General features: G+C 38.0%; 1 protein-coding gene across 3 annotated transcripts in view; it reads left to right on the top strand.

The window, feature by feature from the left end:
* Positions 1-20,713, top strand: part of PEAK1 (pseudopodium enriched atypical kinase 1) — a 222,092-nt gene that overhangs the window by 115,867 nt on the left and 85,512 nt on the right. For all 3 annotated transcript variants that reach the window (XM_081150939.1, XM_081150940.1, XM_081150941.1), the window contains exon 2: positions 9,198-12,422. In XM_081150939.1, coding sequence (XP_081007065.1) covers positions 9,283-12,422 — 3,140 coding nt within the window. In that variant the 5' untranslated portion in view covers positions 9,198-9,282. The remainder of the gene's footprint in view (positions 1-9,197; positions 12,423-20,713) is intronic.

Consider the following 20,713-nt stretch of genomic DNA (forward strand, 5'->3'; position numbering starts at 1 on the left):
TTCGGGGTGTCTGTTTCTGGCACTGTTGAAGCCAGCTCGGTAGCTCCCGGGCTAGTTCCTGCCACCTGTCTATGTATATGTATTGGTTGGGATGTCCTGGCTTCCCTGTAACTACTACATGTACTGCCCGGACGATCCCCAGATTAAGAGTTCCCTCAGGGGGCCAGCCTACCCCGAATGACGGCCACTCAACCGAGCAGAAAGTGTCGAGCTGATCCGGGGTCATCGAGGGGTCCTGTGCCCTGAACCGGTCAAAGTTCCTAAGCATACAACCTAATACCGTCGACGAGGTCCCCCCATAGCCCTTCCTCCCACGTCGGCGCAGACAAACAAGGGAGGGGGATTCAGGTCACCCGCCTGGCCGCTCCGCTCGCGGGGATTTAGGTGCCTCTTAGCTTTGGCAGGTCAGTATAAACTCCTGACTCGGATCAGACTCGCAGGGAGGGACGGGGTCCCCCAGAGTCTGACGCTGCCCTGAGCCATATGAGGTCACCACGGAACCGCAGGTTGGGGCCCACTCAGACTCCGTGGGCGAGCGCCCGTGGAGCCACACAGACATTCACTCACTCACACTCACACTCCAGTCAACCGAGTTTAGACATCCCCGCCCGATAGGATGTCCCTGCCTGTGGCCAAAGGGCCAAGAGAGGTGATCAGCCTCTCCTTCCACCCGGAGGGTGGGCCTGGTCTCGGGCTCCTGGTACCCGGGGCACTCACCGGTTCCGAAGAGATCTCGGCCCGTGTCCAGATCCGTTCGTCCTCCCCCGGCAGCCCGGGTGGGTGGACTCCGCGGGTGGCTGTCCGCGGACCTCCAGACGGGCCGGGACCCGAAAAGACCAGGGCGCGCACTTCCCTCCCGCCTCTGAGCTCCGCAGACCCCCCGCGGGTCCCTCACCGGTGGCAAAGCGCCTGCACGCGTGAGTCGTTTCCCGGTCAGGGAACCAAAATGTAGCGGAAAAGACTCAGGCCGCACACCGGAGGAGGCGAAAGGAGACCTTTATTAACGCATGCGGTCCCAGAGGAGGCAGTCTCCAAATTCTGGGCCCCGAACAAAGGGCTTGGGTCAGCTTTATAGGGCCGGAGGTCGGGCCTGCTTGTGGCTCGAAAATAGTGGGCGGGGTTACAGAGGTCAGATAAGGTCACACATACATTCAGGCAGGTCATCTGATACCTGAGATGGGGAATCTTCCTGAAATGGTGGCGGTTCCTGCCTCAGGTTCGGTGAACATTTTAGAACTTAAAATCTTATAACTAGTTATTACCAAGTTTATAATAATAATTATTATTATTACTTACCTGGTTCAGTAAAAAGTTTAAACTTAAAAAGTGGTTTGGGATCAAAACAGTGCTGCTTTACAGTGGTACATTTGCTGTTGCACATCCTGAGATGACTACCATGTGACAGGAACAGTGAATTGTACGAAAAAACTTGTGATTAGAACAATTGGAAGTGCCTGCGCTTCTGTTTACCAGAGCTTCAGCTAAGTTTTCAAAATTAAGCAACTGTTGTTTGGTTTTTTCTATAGACAAGAGAACCTTATTTCTTAAGCTTTTGCTATTCTTGTGATATCCTGGCTAGCAAAAACTGTGATTTGATTTGATTTTTTTGGTCAGATCTCAAATTCAAAAGGTTCCTTTTACTCATGGAATTTCCATTTGTGCACAAAATTAGCACTGTGTTTTATCTCCTACATAAACCTTTTCCTGCTGCTTTGCTTTCACTTCCTCTCCCCACCCCTTTAGTCATATGCTAAAGACTTTGGCAACTGGTTGAGGTATTGGGTCAGCATTTTTCACCATGGAAGAAGGAAAGGTTGGAAACAGTGACATGAGGATACTTATCACATTTTCCTTTCCTTTTTTATATAAGTGACCCACATGTTCTATTACAAAAGTCTAATGAGAACCTTGACTTGTAAATTTTAACACTAGTATCCTGGAGATGGACTGTGTCAGAAAACTTGTAGGTAAGTGACAGTTTCTCACTGAGATTGTCCTTAAAAGCCATGTGCAGCAGTGAGGATTCCTGACTCTGCCTCACTGGCGATATGACAGATTTTATGAAGAGAAATGATGCCTTCCAGGAATCTCAGGATTGGGGTAGGATCTTAGCAATCCATGCCCCATCCTCTTTTATTATTAACAGATTCTCCTCAGGTGCTGTAGGAAATGCTCTATATATGGTGTTTAATGTACCACCTACATACTCTTCCCCCTTTATATTGACTTGGAAACTGAATTCAGCTAAAGGAGCTCCAGCTCTTTCTGCCAGCCTGTGTATTCCAAGATTAAAATCTAGTGTGGATTTAACTGTTTTGTATCAAATCTGCTTTAAACTGTTGGACTAGAAGCAAACTAATTATTGTCATTGTATAGCAGTAGAGAGAGTAAAAAACAGTAATAGGATCTTAAAAAGCTGTCATGACTTGAAGTGAAATAGGCTACTCTTGAATAGCAGCTTCATCTGTAGTCTGAAGGGCTTCGGTCTTGAAAGCTGTCAAATATAAAATTGGGTTTTGGATCATGGAATCCTGACTGGCTTCTAGGGGCAGCTTCAGCCATTAAACGCTGCTGTCTGCCATTTCATCTGTGGATTGACTTTGAGATTATAAGGAATGTAGAGGCAAATGAGCTTTTCTTATCAAACATTCCATTTTCAGTGCTTCATACCAGACCTGTTTTGGTAAATAAAAGACACCAGGGTAGACTGTCATATTTCCTTTGCTTAAGTGCCTTGGGAAATATTTTTTTCTTTTTCAAGCATAATTTTGGTGACCAGAGTTTCCTGTTTGGGGGGGTGTCAGTATTGAGCAGGCAAAGCTGCTAGTTATTTCCATTGAAGTCATTTGACAAAGGCGGTAAAGCCCAAGGGTTGCTCTTTGGACAAAGCTACATCTAGTGTAGTTTTTCTTTGTAAGAACTGTTATAAGTTAAAATCATTTTGGCATTGTCTTAAAGTGCACATCTTTGTCTCCAAACAAAATTAGTGTTGAAAAATGAAGCTCTCATAGTTAAGACTTAATGGCTTAGACAGCAGCTCCATCTGGTTCTTGCTAGAGGTGTTTGCTCGATTCATCTCTTGGTTTTATAGTCACATGAATACAGATGTACACAGAACTTGTAAAAGAAGGTCAAAAGCAAGATCTCAATTTTATTGATGGGTTTCTGTTGTGCATAGCACTGACATAAACTAATCGTGTTCCCAGGGAATTTCACTTGGCTATCCCGTGGATAATGTTATAGCTGCTAATTAACTCAACAGCCATTTCTTGACTGAATTAACTTACTTGCACTCAAAGCAAGGAATTATTTTTACTATTTATTTACCAGTCTTAGAAAAAGAAAGTATATTGTACTCTACTTATAAAGAGAAAATTTAATCTCTCTCATCAGCAGTGGATTTAACTTGGTTAACAAAATATTAGGCCAGGATTCCATATTCTTTTGTTTTCACTGCCACATAGTGCTGAGTAGACAGATGATATATATTTTTTAATTCTTGGTGACTGACAGGAACTACTGCAAATGTTAATAGAAGTTACTTCAGAATAATAGGATTACACAAGATTTCTATTTTCTTTATGCTTTTCTTATTTTTTACAGTGAGCATATATAGCAAAATTAAAAAATTGTATATAAAAAAAGAAATATTTAAAACAAAACACTGTAGGGAGCTCTAGTCTTGAGTCTCAGTTCTGGGTCTTTTTCATTCATTGTGTTGGTCTTTCTAGGCCTCAGTTTTCCCTCGTCCATAAAATCAGAAGGATTGACCCAGGGGCTTGCTCAGTTTTAACATTCTGAGTTTTGTGATTGTCTGCCTCTTTTTCCTATCTTTTCAGCCTCTCCTCCAGTATTAGCATTCAACATCACATAGTTTCTACCATCTTAAAAAAAGGAATTTCTAGATGCCTCTCCATACTCCCAGCTCTTTCTTCCACTTTTCACCTAAACTTCTCTAAAAAGTTATCTACAATTACTCTTTCTTATCTCATCACTCTTTGACTCACCCCAGCCTGCTTTCTATCCCCACCACTGCACCAAAATATTTCATGCTAAAATCACTATTGAGCTCACATCAGAGTCCTGTGGGCACATTTAAGTCCTCATTCTCATTACATCTCAGCATCATTTGAATAGAATGAAATCTCATCTAGCTTCTGTATCATCACACTTATGGCTGTTATTTTTGAGTTTTCTTTGGGGATTATCCTCTTTTCCCTGGTTCACCCACGAAGACCACTTCCCCAGCTCACACTCTATTTTCTTTTTGGCCCAGATATTTCTATATTAATAATTCCCAAACAGGCAAGAACATCAGAATTCCTTTTTGTGCTCCAGAATTCTCAATTCAGTTGCTTGCTCTATTACATTGCAGGCTGACAAAAATATGGACTAATAACTCCCCTCAAAGTTGTACCTCCTCTAACATTGTTTATCTCAGTAAGTGGCCCCACAAATCATTCAAATATATAAACCTAAAACCTTGCTCTAAATCCAGTTATTCCTGCACCTAGTTTTCTCTCTTTCTCTGGTACCACATCCTAATCTTGATCCTTGTCGTATCTTATTTTGCCCACAGTGGCTCTTTAAACAGTCTCCTGACCTCCTGGCCTGTTCTTTCCCAGTTTGTTTTCATAGAGCAGCCAGAGCTGTTTTATTTTTTTAGGTGAGATTTATTGAGGTTTGATTTATATACAGTAAAAATTGCCTTTTATTTAGTGTACAATTCTGAGTTTTGACAAATGCATGCAGTCATATAACCACTACCACACAATATTTGGATTGTTTCCAGTTTTTGCCTATAAACCTTTATGTACAGGCATTAGTGTAAACATAAGTTTTCATTTGTCTTGGGGTACTTACATAGGAGTGCAATTGCTGGGTTCCATGGAAAGTTTATGTTTAACTTTATAAGAAACTGTCAAACTGTTTTTCACAGTGGCTGACCATTTACATTCCCACTAGCATTATATGAGAGTTTCAATTGCTCCACATTCTCCCTAGCACTAGTTTTTGTTTTAATTTTATTTTAACCATTATAATACATGTATAGTGGTAGCTCCTTGTAGTTTCAGTGTACATTCCTGTATGACTAATGATATTTAAGATCTTTCACATGTTTATATGAAATCCATATACCTTTGGTGAAGTGTATGCTTAAATCTTTTGTGTATTTTTTATTAGATTTATTTTATTGTTGTTGAATTTTTGAAGTTCTTTATATATTATGGATACAAAGTCAGATGTATGCTTTGCAAAAAATTTCTCCTTATTTGTGGCTTGTCTTCTCATTCATTTATCACTGTCTTCATCAGAGCAAATATTTTTCATTTTGATGAAGTCTAAATTATTTACTTTTTTCTTTTATGGATTAGTCTTTTGATGTTTTATCTAAGATTCTGCCTAACCCATGGTTACAAAGATTTTCTCCTGTTCTAAAAGTTTTATAGCTTTACATTTTATCCTTAGATCTGTGATTCATTTTGAGTTAGTTTTTTGTTTATGGGATGTGAGATCAAGGTTCATTTTGTTGCCTGTGGATATACAGTTGTTCTAGCACATTTGTTGAAAACAATATTCTTTCCACCTTTGTTAAAAATCAGTTGCCTATATTTGCATGAGTCTCTTTCTGGACACTATTCTGTCCTGTGTCTGTTTTGATCTATGTCATGGATTAGCACACTGTTTCTATAAAGAACCAGATAGTATATACTTTAGGTTTTGTAGGTCAAAAAGCAAAATCCAAGATATTATATAACAAGAGGGAAAACAAATTCCCTTGAATTTTTTTGACAAATATACAGATGATAGATGCATTGTAGAACTGTATAAATGAAACCTGTATAATTTTATTAACCCATGTCACCCCAATAAATTCAATTAAAAAAAATATATATATAATAATTGAGTACAGTTTTATAACACAACTCTACTAATAAGAAGAATGGAATTGGGGTGGAGGAATAATATTTTGCTTAATAAGGGTTCAAAATTAGTGTTTCTTCTCATCAAAATTGAATACAAATATTCATCCAGTAATGCATTTTTATAATGAAATTTTAAATAATTTTATCTTGGAAAAATATCTTTTCACATGTAACAGTGGAAATGTTGCAGTTTGTAGAGTGCTGAAAAGTACTGCAAAGTGATGAGAGAGTAACATACAGTCTGTCATAGCTACTTAACTCTTCATTGTAGCGTAAAAGTTGTCATAGACAATATGTAAATAAATGAGCCTGTTGTGTTCCAGTAGAGCTTTATTTATGGGTATTATATGAAATTATATAAAATTTGAATTTAATAAAATTTTCACTTGTCACAAAATATTACTCTTTTAAATTTTTTTAACCATATAAAAATTTTAAAAGCATCCTTACTTTAGGGACATACAAAAACAGGCAATAGAGAGACTAGATTTGTCCTATGGTCTATAATTTGCTTACCCTACTTCCCCATTCTACGTTTCTTTCGTTGGCCAATACCATGTTGTCAGGATTACTGTAGCTTTATGCTAAGTATTGAAATCAGGTAATCTAAATCTTCCAACTTTGTTCTTTTTCAAAGTTGTTTTGGCTATTCTGGTTCCTTTGCTTTTCCATATTAATTTTTGAATCAGCCTGTTGATTTCTATAAAAAAATCCTGCTCAGATTTTTGTTGGAATTATGTTAAATCTACTTTGGGTACCACTGACATCTTAACAGTATTAAGAGAACTTGGTATATATCTCTAAACTTATTTAGGTCTTTGATATCTTTTGTCATTTATAGTTTTATGCATATAGATTTTAGAATTTGCATATATTTTGTTAAATTTATATCTAAGCGTTTCACGTTTTTTTATTAGAGCTATCTTTTTAAAAATGCAGATTGTATCATATTGTTTCCCCTCTTTAAAACCTTTCAGTGGTGTCACACTGCTCTTAGGATAAACTCTAAAAGCCTAAAAAGCCCTGAATGATCTGGCCCCAGCTTTCCTTTTTAGCCTAATTTTATGCCATTCCTTCTCCTTATTCAAAATGTTCTAGTCTCAGACTAGCAGGAAACGGTTTTATTGATTAAGGGGTATAGCTTTTAGAATACTTGAAAGAATAAATAAATGTTTTTAAACAAACACTTGAAAAGTATATTTTAACCTTATTGAAAAGAACAGTTCCATGATCTTCAGCAAATAATGAACTTAGATTTTGGCTAGGTTGTTGGGCTCTCTGAATTCTTTGATCTTTAGGTCTGTACTTTTTTTATGAGTATTGTTTACATGGGGCTTAGTTTTTTGTATATTTGCTAAAGAAAATATTTTTTCCTTCCTTATAAATGTGCTGAAACTTGACAAAAAGTTTTCTGACCAAAGCAAGGATCCTCACTATCTTGTACATGAATGAAGTTAAACTTTCCAGCTATCAGAATAGTTCTTACATGTACATACCTACTGCTAACTTTATCATAATATCCAAAGTAGAAATGTAAGAATAATGATGTCCTGTGGGAAGGCCTGCAGCTATGTGCCTAAGACAACAGGGAGAGCCACAAGATTCATTTTTTTTAAATTTAACTTTAAAACCAGCACTTCAATCGACCAGTATTTATTCAGCTTCTTATGCTAGATATATAGACATGAATAATATATAGCCCAGGTCTTAAAGCTCAAAAATTTCTTGAAATGAGGAAACAGTTACAAATGAAAGTGCTTATAAATGGAGGCATGTCTAAGTGGCTTTGATAGTATTAGGGAGAAATACGTAGCCCAGTGGAATTTAGAGCTTGATAATACTACTTAATTTTCAAGACATAAGTCTAGAAGGGAGACAACCTAAGGGGCTTGTATTCTGTCCCATAACTAGAGGTTCCAGTACACACAGAATTAATTACCCGGAGAACTTACATTAAAAAAATCAGATTTCCAGTCTCATCCCTCAGAGATTGATTAGGAACAGTACAGTGGTTTCCCAGGTGGTTCTTATTTAGCTAGAAACTGCTAGTCTGCCCACTGACATTTGGTAGCCAATGTAGTAGGTAAGATTGAGCCACAGAATAGTTAAGCTAGGTAAGAAGATGATCATATTAGCATTTTTGAAAGTTAAATCCAATTGTAGTATAGAACAGTGAAATCATCTGAGAATCTCATTGAAATGCAGATTCTGATCCAATAGATCTAAGATACTACCTTTATTTTTTTTTTTAAAAATGTCTTTATTGATTTCAGAGAGGAAGGGAGAAGGAGAGAGAAACATCAATGATGAGAGAGTGATTGATCAGCTGCCTCCTGCTCACCCCTTACTGGGGATCAATCCTGCAACTGGGGCATGAGCCCTGACCGGGAATTGAACCGCAATCTCCTGGATCATAGGTTGATGCTCAACTGCTGAGCCACGCCAGCTAGGCTAAGAGATACTACCTTTCTAACAAGCTCCCAGTTGAGGCTGATACTGCTTGACTGAGGACCATGCTTTGAATAACAAGGGTAGAGAGGTTAGATTGGGATGGGGTGAAACTACAGACATGAAGATCAGTTAGCAGTCTATTGCAGGAATCTAGGCAAAATAACTACTCATGGTGTCTGGTAATGGCAAGAACGAGTTTTAGTGAAATGTAATAGATAAAATTGGCAAGACTAATTTGGGGAGTTAGTAGGATGTGGAGTTAGAAATGAGGGGAGAGGTGTCTAAAATTGTCTGAAGGTTGAAGTTTAGCTATCTAGGTGGATGACATTACTTGAACTAGGATAAAAGACAAAGGAAGAAGGGGCCTGGAGGGTAGAGAAGGGCTGATTAGAGTAGAATCCTTCCTTGGAGAGGAGAAAAGGGATAGCCGGAGGGTTAGTTTTGAATGCATTGAGTCTGAGGAGTCTATGAGATACTCAAAATGTAAAGGGTGGGTGGAAGAAAAGGAACCCACAATAGACTAAGAAGTGTCAAACAAATTGGTGGATAGCTGTTTGAAAGACATTTCCAGGAGGGGGAGGTCACAGTATCATTGCCAGAGACATCAAACAAAAGATTAGATACGGTTCAACGAGGGTGAATAAAGTTATAGTTAAAAAAAAACTAACTTTCCAAAATGCTGATTGACTACAGGGAGTTCATTAGTTTTTCTCTCAATCTTTTAATTTGAGGAACAGAGCCAATTTTTTCATGTTATTCATCTTGAACAGCCTCATAGTGCCTTTCCATTCAGATTTTCTTCTTTTGTTCCCCCTACAGATTGATGATACTGGTGCTAGATACAGATGAAAGTTGTGCCATGCACTGAAAGGAAATTATTGCCTGTGAAGTTCTGGTTTCTAAAATGTCTGCCTGTAACACCTTTACTGAACACGTTTGGAAACCTGGTGAATGCAAGAACTGCTTTAAACCTAAAAGCTTGCACCAGCTTCCTCCAGACCCTGAGAAGACACCCATCACCCACGGCCATGTGAAAACTAATGCCAATCACAGTAACAACCACCGTATCAGGAACACTACAAATTTCCGGCCTCCTGTGGCTAAAAAACCCACTATAGCTGTGAAGCCCACTATGATGGTGGCAGATGGGCAAAGTATATGTGGTGAGCTTAGTGTCCAAGGACACTGTGAGAACGAACCTGTCATCATAGAAAGGAACCGAAACAGGACAGCCTTGAATCAGAAACCACTCAATAATAATAATAATAAAGATGATATTGAAGGAGTTAGCCATGTTTCTAAACCTTTTGGCAATAATGATAGTGCAAAGAAGGTATCAAATAATAATAATAATGGACTAACTGAAATGTTGAAGGAGATAGCAGGCTTGGATACTACCCCTCAGAGAAGAGTAAATGAAACCAATGCCAAAGAAATATTTTTAGGAAGAATAAATGACTGCTATAAACGATCATTGGAAAGAAAGCTTCCACCAAGTTGCATGATGGGTGGGATAAAGGATACTCAGGGCAAGCATGTTATTCTGAGTGGGAGCACAGAAGTGATCAGTAATGAAGGGGGCCGGTTCTGTTACCCAGAGTTTTCTAGTGGAGAGGAGACTGAGGAAGATGTACTTTTCAGTAACATGGAAGAAGAGCATGAAAGCTGGGATGAGAGTGATGAAGAACTGTTGGCCATGGAGATTCGAATGAGAGGGCAACCTCGCTTCGCTAATTTTAGGGCAAACACTTTGTCTCCTGTTCAATTCTATGTGGACAAAAAGTGGAATACTGTCCCTCTGCGAAATAAATCTCTGCAGAGAATCTGTGCTGTAGACTATGATGACAGTTATGATGAAATCCTGAATGGTTATGAAGAGAATTCTGTGGTCTCCTATGGACCAGGAAGCATTCAGAGCATGATGTCATCTGACTCCACTTCACCAGATTCTTCTTTAACAGAAGAATCATGTTCTGAGACAGCCAGTAGTTTATCTCAGAAGATATGTAATGGGGGAATATCTCCTGATACCACAGGAGATTCTAAGGATATGAAGGAAAGTGAGCCCAGTTATGAAAGCCTCTCTGGTTACAATCAAGAGAAGGATTCATCACAAGCATCCAAAAGTTCAGTAAAAGTTGCAGAGACACACAAAGCAGTCCTTGCTCTCCGATTAGAAGAGAAAGATGGCAAGATTGCTGTACAAACTGAGAAGCAAGAAAGTAAAGCCTCTACAGATATTGCTGGGCAAGCAGTAATCATAAACCTCATTCCTGTACAAGAGCAAGCAAAGCCCTACCGCGTAGTAAATCTTGAACAGCCATTGTGCAGGCCATATACTGTTGTAGACGTGTCAGCAGCCATGGCCAGTGAGCACCTAGAGGACCCTGTTACCAGCTCCAAGACGAAAAGCTCTTCTTCTACTCCAAACTCTCCAGTTACATCACCTATATCAAAATCAGGACGAATAAGTGCCCATTTCAAAAAATCCAGTGCAATTCGATACCAGGAAGTATGGACTTCCAGTACCAGTCCACGACAAAAGATACCTAAGATAGAATTAATTAGTGGTGGAACTGGACCAAATGTCCCTCCAAGGAAAAACTGTCACAAATCAGCACCTACTTCACCCATAGCTACAAATGTTTCCTCCAAAACCATCCCTGTTAAGTCACCTAATTTGTCTGAAATAAAATTTAATAGTTATAACAATGCTGGTATGCCTCCTTTTCCAATTATCATTCATGATGAGCCAACTTATGCTCGGAGTTCCAAAAATGCTATCAAAGTTCCCATTGTAATCAATCCAAATGCATATGACAATCTAGCCATTTATAAAAGTTTCCTTGGAACAAGTGGAGAACTTTCAGTAAAGGAAAAAACCACAAGTATGATAAGCCATACTTATGAAGAAATAGAAACTGCAAGCAAAGTGTCTGATGACATCACTAGCAACCCCACTGATTGTCCCCAAGCTAAAGGATTTTCAGATAGCACAGAATGTAAAAGGGGCTCAGTGGCTCAGAAGGTCCAGGAGTTTAACAGCTGTCTTAACAGAGGCCAGTCTTCACCACAGAGAAGCAGTAGTTCCAGCCACAGCTCCCCAACCAAGATCCAGAGAACCACTCAAGAACCTATTGCCAGAACAGAAGGCACTCAGGAGCCTCAGATGGTGGGCAGTGGCAGCAGCGGCAGGGAGAAAGCAAGTATAGTGCTTTCTCAGATTGTGGCTTCTATCCAACCCCCACAGACTCCTCCAGAAATGCCCCAGTCAGGCCTTAAAGCTTGCAGTGTGGAAGAGCTTTATGCAATTCCTCCAGATGTTGATGCTGCTAAAAGTACACCAGTTCGACCCAAATCTCTCTTTACATCTCAGTCCAGCGATGAGCATGAAGCACCTCAGACCACAGAAAATCTTATCACTAAAGTACAGAAAGATCTACTGGCAAAGCCAGACTCAGCGTCTCCCTCCAAATTAGTGATTAATCCCCAAAGTGAGCCATCACCTCCTTTTCCCCCACCACGCTCTACTTCCTCCCCTTACCATGCAAGTAACCTTTTGCAGAAGCATTTCACCAACTGGACCAAGCCAACCAGCCCTACCAGGTCAACGGAAGCTGAATCAGTTTTGCTCCCTGAAGGCAGCAGGCGGGCAGCTGATGCAAAACCTAAACGCTGGATATCATTTAAAAGCTTCTTCCGCCGCAGGAAAACAGATGAGGAGGATGACAAAGAGAAAGAACGAGAGAAAGGGAAACTGGTGGGCCTGGATGGCACAGTCATCCACATGCTGCCCCCTCCTCCAGTTCAGCGCCATCACTGGTTCACAGAGGCAAAAGGAGAGTCCAGTGAGAAGCCAGCCATCATCTTCATGTACAGGTGTGACCCTGCTGAAGGCCAGCTCAGCGTGGATCAGAGTAAGGCTGAAGCAGGCCAGTCAGCAGTTAAGGAGAAGGGTGGAACACCGGATGGGTTACTCCTGGACTCAGAGAAGAAGAAGAAAAGGAGTCATTCGCCGTCACAGGTTCCTAAAAAAATTCTCAGGTATGTAAAATAGACTAGCAGAATGTGGAAATTTTAAAGTGCTAATATTTTTATATCTTTAAGAGCCATTTTTGTTTGTAAGTAGCACTTAGTAGCCATCAATCTTTATAACTGTATTCCAAGGTTAGAATATTATTAACGTGTTCTTATTGCACTGAACAAGGTTTATATCCCTGGATCTTTAGCTAAAGTGGCCTGCTGCATTTGGTGAATACAGAGAGGCTTTAACCTAGAAAAGCAAATCTATAACACCTTAGTAGCAATAAATATATTGCTTTGAAATGCTGTGGTAGTGTGAGGAAGAAACAGGATTAAATGAATAAATGGTGGTACTGTTCTTTCCCTCACTGTAGAAGAAATAAAACTCTTGAAGCAATTATTTTTGGCTTTCACCAGATGTTATATCTCTATTTTTTTTTTTAAGGGAGTATTTGGTTTTTCATGGCTGTCTCTTTCTGTACTTCTTCCACGTGTTGTGGAAGGGAGGATGGCAAGCAATTCATAGTTATTTAACATGTAGGTGAAACAGGAGAAGTTGGTTATTGATTTTGAGACCCAAAGGCATAATCTTCAATTCAGCCAGACATTCTCTATATCAATTCTCTAGGCATTAGTTTTCTTTCATACTTTAATAACTGTTTAATTATCATACTCTGTCTAAGGCACATCCCAAATATTTATCTAAAATCCTTATAACAGCCCTACAAATTGGTTGTACTCTTCAGATGAGGAAACTAAACACCTGAGAAGTTAATAATTGCCCATATTCATACAGCTAGTAGTTGTCAGTCAGAATTCCAACCCTGATCTGTCTCACACTAAAGTTTGAATCTTTCTATAACGTTGCATTGTTAATGAACACAAGATCAAACAAAATTTTTATATTTTTACTTGTAATTATTCAAATAAACATTTATGTTTAGGAAACTTCAGTTTTTTCTTTCTCATTTATATTGTAAGCAAAATTACTGAACTACCAATAAAAATAAGGAATAACTATACCACATTTGTAGTAAATGGATGATTTTCTTATATCCCCTGTCCTTTTTATTCTTTTTTTTTTTACAAGTTAGAAATAATTTTTATATATTGTCTAATAAGAATGGATGTACATGTCTGTGTATGGAAGTAGCCACAGTATAAAATATACTTCTTTTTTAATTGAATTTTTGGGGGTACAGGTTTCAAGTGTACAACTCCATAAAATCAAAGTTATGACCTTAGTATTCCATTCGTCTGATTCTGAGTTTTCCTCCCCTTTGACTTATAGTAAACCTTCTCTACCAGGTTTGATCTTCTTTCTGGCAAAGACAGCAACCTGATGATAGGGCAGTTTCTTTCACTAGCTTTTCTTTAGAAAAGTATAAATAAAAATGAAGTGAACAGTTAATGCCTTTGCTTTTTCTAGCAAAATGCTAGGAAGTTTTGTATATATTCTTTACTAAAATAAGCTTTTTATATATCTCTAAATAGTTGTCAAAATGCTAGCAAATTTTCTGTTTTCCTTAAATCCATATAATAGCAAAGCAAGTAAAATAGTGGTTATAAATGTATTTCTGGAAAGAGTAGTAATGTCATTGGTGGTTGAAAGTGGATGATAGAATGTTGTATTCTAGTAGTAATAAAATGCACATATTATGGGTTAGTGTTTCCTTAGAAAAGAAGCAATTTTAATGACACATCGTTGGAGTTACCTTTGAGGGAATGGCAGATAGTTCTTGCAGATCAATAAATGATTTTGCTCCTCATTAAGTATGTCTGTGGTATATTTATCTGCATCCTAGAAGACAGAGCCTGGGAATGATTTGGCCTCTCTCTATGGGATGAGACTGCATGCCACTGTATACGGTCTTGAGGGTGGTCCAGACCCTTGGCATAGCAGACCCCTTAGTATGCAGCTTATATTTTCACAGATTTGATTGTAAATGGGCCATATCAGTTCTTTATAGGTAACATCCATGAATCCAAATGATGCAATTGGTTTGCCCCATTGGTTCTCCAATTTAATCCTGTATCACAGTAACTGGAGGGCTGTTAAAACACAGATTGCTGGGCCCCACCCCAAGACTGAGTCATTAGGTCTGAGGTAGGTCCCTATAATTTGCATTTCTAGCAAGTTTTCAAGTGATGCTGATGCTGTTGGTCCTGGGGCCACACTTTTCGAACCACTGACTTCACCACCATTCTAAATATATGTGCTGTAGTCTAAGTAAAAGCAATTTTGAGGTATTAAGCTTTTGTTAGAGGCACATTGGAATTTTCACTTTTCATCATGTCTCAGACTAAGTAGAAAAAGTGGTATGAAATAGTTTCTTTTAACTATTTAAAAAGTTTAAAACATGAATAAGCATATTGAAAAATATATACTATTTGCCTTTACAATACCTCATTTACTTGAAGCAACTTTGAGAGGAAAAACATTACTGTCAAATTTCAACATTTGTGTTTCTTGCTTGATGGCAATGTAACCATTACATCACCATCCCACGCCAGGAAACACTGCTGGAAGAAATGAAAATATAAGTTTTCCTGTACAATAAATGAAGATTCCAAATCCAAACTGTATATAAAGAATGAAAAGTACTCTACTGAAGGCCAGACCCTAGGCGCTCTTAAAGATGAGAGACTTTGTAGAGCCTTTCATTATGGGATTAGATTGTCACTAAGTTCATTTATTGACTCTTCAGTCAACATAAATTGAATATTTTAACAGTGCCATGTATGTGTCATAAGGACAAATGGGGGAAAGATTATCACACTGCTGAAATATTGGGTGTGACTTTAGCTGTCCCGTCAGGTCCTTCCGTGTACAGTGGCTATAGTAATACTTATCACATATAATTATTTAGAGGATATAATGAGAAAACATGCGAAAGATTAGCACAGGGTCTGTCATATTGGGTGCTTTAAAATGTTAGTAGCCCCTCATAAGTGCTAAAACAGTGCATATGTAGAGTGGTATAGAAGCACAAAAAGCAGGGTGATGAAATCAGCTTAAAGAGGCATCTCAGAAATGAAATGCAAACCAGATATTAAAAGACAAATATCCCCTAGCTGGTTTTGCTCAGTGGTTAGAGCATCGGTCCACGGACTGAAGGGTCTCAAGTTCAGTTCCCATCAAGGGCACGTACCTCAGTTGCAGGCTTGATCCCTGGCCCCAGTTGGGGCATGTGTGGGAGGCAGCCAATCAATGTGTCTCTCTCACATTGATATTTCTCTCTCTCCCTTCCGCTCTCTGAAGAGCAATGGAAAAAATATCCTTGGGTGAGGATTAAAAAAAAAGAAAAGACAAATAGGATTCTGTCAGCTGGTTGGAAAACACATTGCAGGCAAAAGAATAACATATGCAAGATCACAGAGATAATTATGGCAAACAGAAGCAGACAGGTGACTGGAAAAGAATAATGGATGTGGCCAGTTGGTTAGAGCTTCATCCCAATAAGCCAAAGTTGTGGATCCAATCTCTGGTGAGGGCACATACAACAGTCAGCCAATGAATACATAAATAATTGGAACAACAGATCCATCTCTCCATGTGCCTCTCTCTCCCCCTTCCTCTCTCTCAAATCATTTTTTAAAAATTTTAAAAAAGAAAAATGAATATACCAGTGGTTCTTCAAATGTGGTCCATGAAAGGTCAAATAGTGACCCTACAAAATTTACCATTTGCATAATAATACTGAGACAAAACAGTGCGGGGAAAACTACTTATATTTTAGCACAAATCAAAGTCATGGCACCATATTGTACTAATAGCTTTTAAAAAACCCCCAAACATTGGTTTCACTTCAGAATGTCCTTCATGAGGTTAATTTTATTCAATCTCAACCCTTGACTATATGTCTGTTTAAAAATTCTGTGATGAAATGGGAAGTACACATAGAGTACTTCTGCTGGGTACCAAAGTATAATAGCTTTCTTAAGGAAAAACACTTGTAAAATGGTTTGTTTCAAAATCTGAATTTCAAAGCCCCCTTTTTCGTAGACTACCTTGAAAGAACAAGTGGCAGACCAACTGTGGTTATTCACACTTGGGTGTTTGGCAGATATTTTCGTAAGGATGAAGATAGTGAGCCTATTACTTCAAGGGAAACAAATGAAAGTTCTCAATTAGTTTCTCCATTCTAATTTTTTGTCAATGATAAAATTAAAGCCTTTAGGTAAAAATAATAATTTTTTTAAAAAATATATCTTTATTGATTTCAGAGAGAAGAGAGGGGGAGAGAGAGAGAGAGAGAAACATCAATGATGAGAGAGTCATTGATCGAGCCCGCAGCCCGGGCATGTGCCCTGACCGGGAATCGAACCCTGATCGCCTGGATCCTAGGTCGACGCTCAACCACTGAGCCACACCCGGCTGGGCAAAAATAAGAATTTTTGAAAACTTCTGTTTACCACTATGAATGACCTTGACAGCTTCCTAATACTTAAACATTTTTCTGATGTGATTGTTAGTGAGTGGTATTAGCAAAAAGATTGGTTAATATTATATAATGAAATGTGTCAACATTTGGAATGTCTGCACAACTCAGTGAACCAGTAATTTCCAAATGACCCATGAGTAAAAAGATCCATTGAAACTGCAAGTTAGACCAGTGCATTTTAATGTAACTGAGTACAAAAAGTTCATTGATATGGTTTCAGATTCCACATTGCACATAATCTTTAAAGGACTACTACTTACCACGTTCTGGTATAGTACCAAGAGGAAAATCCACAATTATCTAAAAGGTCATTAATGTACTCTTCCCTTTTCTGCCTTACATATCTGGATGAGACCAGATTTTTTTCATATACTTTAACCAAAACCACATATCACAGCAGACTGCATGCAGAAACACATTTGAGGATTCAGCTGTCTTCTGGTAAGCCAGATACTAAAGAGATTTGAAAAAAATACTAAGTTAATATTTAAAGGATTTATTATTTTTAAATGAATTAATAACTGTTTAAATTTTCTCAATTCTAATTGTGAATATAATAAATGTCAATAGATATAATTCACATAAACAAGAGCCCTTGCAGTTCTCAATAATTTTTAACAGTGTGTAAAGGCGTCCTGAGAAGAAAAAGTTTGAGAAGTGCTGAGACAGATTATGAAGAACCTTGCATGATGCATTGAAATGTGTTTGGCCTTTATCTTGCAGAAACTATTTATCTAGCAGAAACAATTTTTAAGAGGGAAAGGACTGTTGAGTTTTTATTTTTTAAATTATTGTATGGCAGTAGTATATGCATATATCCACAACCCAAGGACATGGACAATGGTGTGGAGAGGGACTGGGAAGGGGGGTGGGACGGGTGGAATGGGTCATTGGGGAGAAAAAGGGACATCTGTAATATCTTGAACAACAACAAAAAAATGGACTGGAAGCTGCATTTTGGTTCAAGAATGTATCCATAGTCATCATTTCTATCTGACTAGTCTGGATCAAGAGAAATTAATTTAGTGGTTCAGCTGGTTTGTGACTAGGTGGAAATTTCTCCACTAATGTTTTTAGAAGCACTACCTACTGAACCTGCAACTCTTTGGTGTCCATAGCATGGGGAATAATATTGCATATTGAACAAAATGCAAGCTTTGGAATCAGACAGACTAAAATTTGAATTCAAATTGTACCACTGGAAGTTGTGTGACTTTTTACATTTTTATTTTTTTCAATTACGCTTTGTATTCAATACTGTTTTGCTTTAGTTTTAGGTTTAAAAAATAGTGGTTATGCCCAGCTGGGCGTGGCTTAGCGGTTGAGCGTTGACCTGGGATCCAGGCGATCGGGGTTCGATTCCCGGTCAGGGCACATGCCGGGGTTGCGGGCTCGATCCATGACTCTCTCATCATTGATGTTTCTGTCTCTCTCTCCCCCTCTCCTGTTCTCTCTCTGAAATCAATAAAGATATATTTAAAAAAAAAATAGTGGTTAGACAATCTTATACTTCACAAAATGATCCATCCACTCCATATTTCAAGTACCCACCTAACACCGTATATAGTTACTACAATATTGACTATATTCTGCATGCTGTGCTTTACATCCATGTGACTGTTTGGTAACTACCAATTTGTACTTCTTAATGCCTTTACCTTATCACCCAGCCCCCCAGCCTCACTCCACTCTGGCAACCATCAGTCCGTTCTCTGTATCTATGAGTCTGTTTCTATTTTGTTTGTTTATTTTGTTGTTTAGAGTCTACATGTAAGTGAAGTCATATGGTGTTTGTCTTTCTCTGACTGACTTATTTCTCTTAGCATAATACCCTATAGGTTCATTCTTGTTGTCATAAATGTAAGATATTGTTCTTTTTTATGACCGAGTAATACTTCATTGTATATGTGTACCGCCACTTTTTTATCCACTTGCCTATTGGTGGGCACTTGTGTTGTTTTCAAATTTTGCCTATTGTAAATAACACTGCAGTGAACAAAGGGCTACATATATATTCTTTGCAATTATTGTCTTGAATTTCCTTGGATATATATCCACAAGTGGAATTACTGGGTCATGAGGCAGTTCCATTTTTAATTTTTTGAGAAACCTCTATGCTTTGTTCCATAATGGCTGCACTAATCTGCAATCCCACCAACAGTGCATGGGGTGTCACTTTCCTCCACATCCTCGACAACACTTGCTTACTAATTTATTGAGGATAGCCTATGTAACTTGTGTGAGGTGATATCTCATTGTGGTTTTAATTTGCATTTCTCTGGTGATTAATGACATTGTGCATCTTTTCATATGTCTGTTGACCATTTGTATGTCCTCTTTGAAGAAGTGCCTATTCAAAGGTCCTGTGCCCACTTTGAAATTGGATTGTGTTTTTTGTTTGTTTGTTTGTTTGTTTTGTTATTGAGTTGTCTGATTTTATAAATTTTGGATATTAACCCCTTATAGGATGTATCATTGGCAAATATCTTCTACCATTCAGGAGGTTGTCCTTTCTATTTGTTGATAGCTTCCTTGGCTGTGCAAAAACTTTTTAGTTTCATGTAGTCTTGTGTTTTTGTTTTTTTCTTTAGTTTCCCCTTGTCCAAGGATATATATATTAGAAAAAAATATATATATATTAGAAAAAAATATTCCTAAGAGAAATATCAAATATCTTACTGCTTATGTTTTCTTCTAGGAGTTTTATGGTTTTAGGTCTTACATTTAAGTCTTTAATCCATTTTGAGTTTATTCTTGTAAATGGTGTAAGAAGATAGTCTAGTTTCACATTTTTGCATGTACGTGTTCAATTTTCCCAACGCCATTTATTGAATACAATGTCTTTACCCCATTGTATATTCTTGCTTCCTTTGTAATAGATTAATTGACCATGTAGGTGTGGATTTATTTCTGGGCTCTCTATTCTTTTCCATTCATCTATATGTCTGCTTTTATGCCCATTTTATGCTGTTTTGATTGCTGTAGCCTTGTATAGTTTACATCAGGTAGTGGTGATACCTCTAACGTTGTTCTTTTTTGTCTAGATTGCTGAGGCTATTCAGGGTCTTTTGTGGTTCCATTTAAATTTTTGGATTATTTGTTCCAGTTCTGTGAAAAACACTGTTGTTATTTTGATAGAGATTGCATGAAATCTGTAGATTGCTTTAGGTAGTATGGACACTTCAACAGTGTTACCCATGAGTGCAGTATGTGCTTCCATTTATTTGGGTCTTCTTCAATTTCTTTCTTAGTGTTTCATAATTTGCCAAGTACACATCTTTTACCTGCATGGTTAAATTTATTTTTAGGTGTTTTTTGTTTCGTTTTGTTTTTATGAATTGTAAATGGGATTGTTTTCTTAATTCTCTTTCTGATAATTCATTATTGGTGTATAAAGTGCAATCAATTTTTGAATATGTATTTTGTATCCTGCTTTTTTACTGAATGTATTTATCAGTTTTAGTAGTTTTTTGTTGAAACTTTTAGGGTTCCTTATATAGTATCATGTTATTTGTAAATAATGACAATTTTACTTTTTCCTTTCCTATTTGAATGCTTTTTATTTCTTTTTCTCATCTGAATGTTGTGGCTAGGACCTCTGGGACTATGTTGAATAAAAGTGGCCAAAGTGGACATCCCTGCCTCTTCCTGATCTAAAGGAAAAGGCTTTTAGTTTTCCCCCCATTGAATATGATTTTAGCTGTGAGTTTTTCATATGTGGCCTATATTATATTGAGGTATGTATCCTCTACTCCCACTTTTCAGAGAGTTTTTATTATAAATGGGTGCTGGATTTTATGAAATGCTTTTTCTGCATTTATTGGTATGATCATACGATTTTTATCCCTCATTTTCTATAAGTGGGAT

The sequence above is a fragment of the Miniopterus schreibersii genome (assembly GCF_964146895.1).
Source record: "Miniopterus schreibersii genome assembly, chromosome: 1".
NCBI classification, from domain to species: Eukaryota; Metazoa; Chordata; class Mammalia; order Chiroptera; family Miniopteridae; genus Miniopterus; species Miniopterus schreibersii.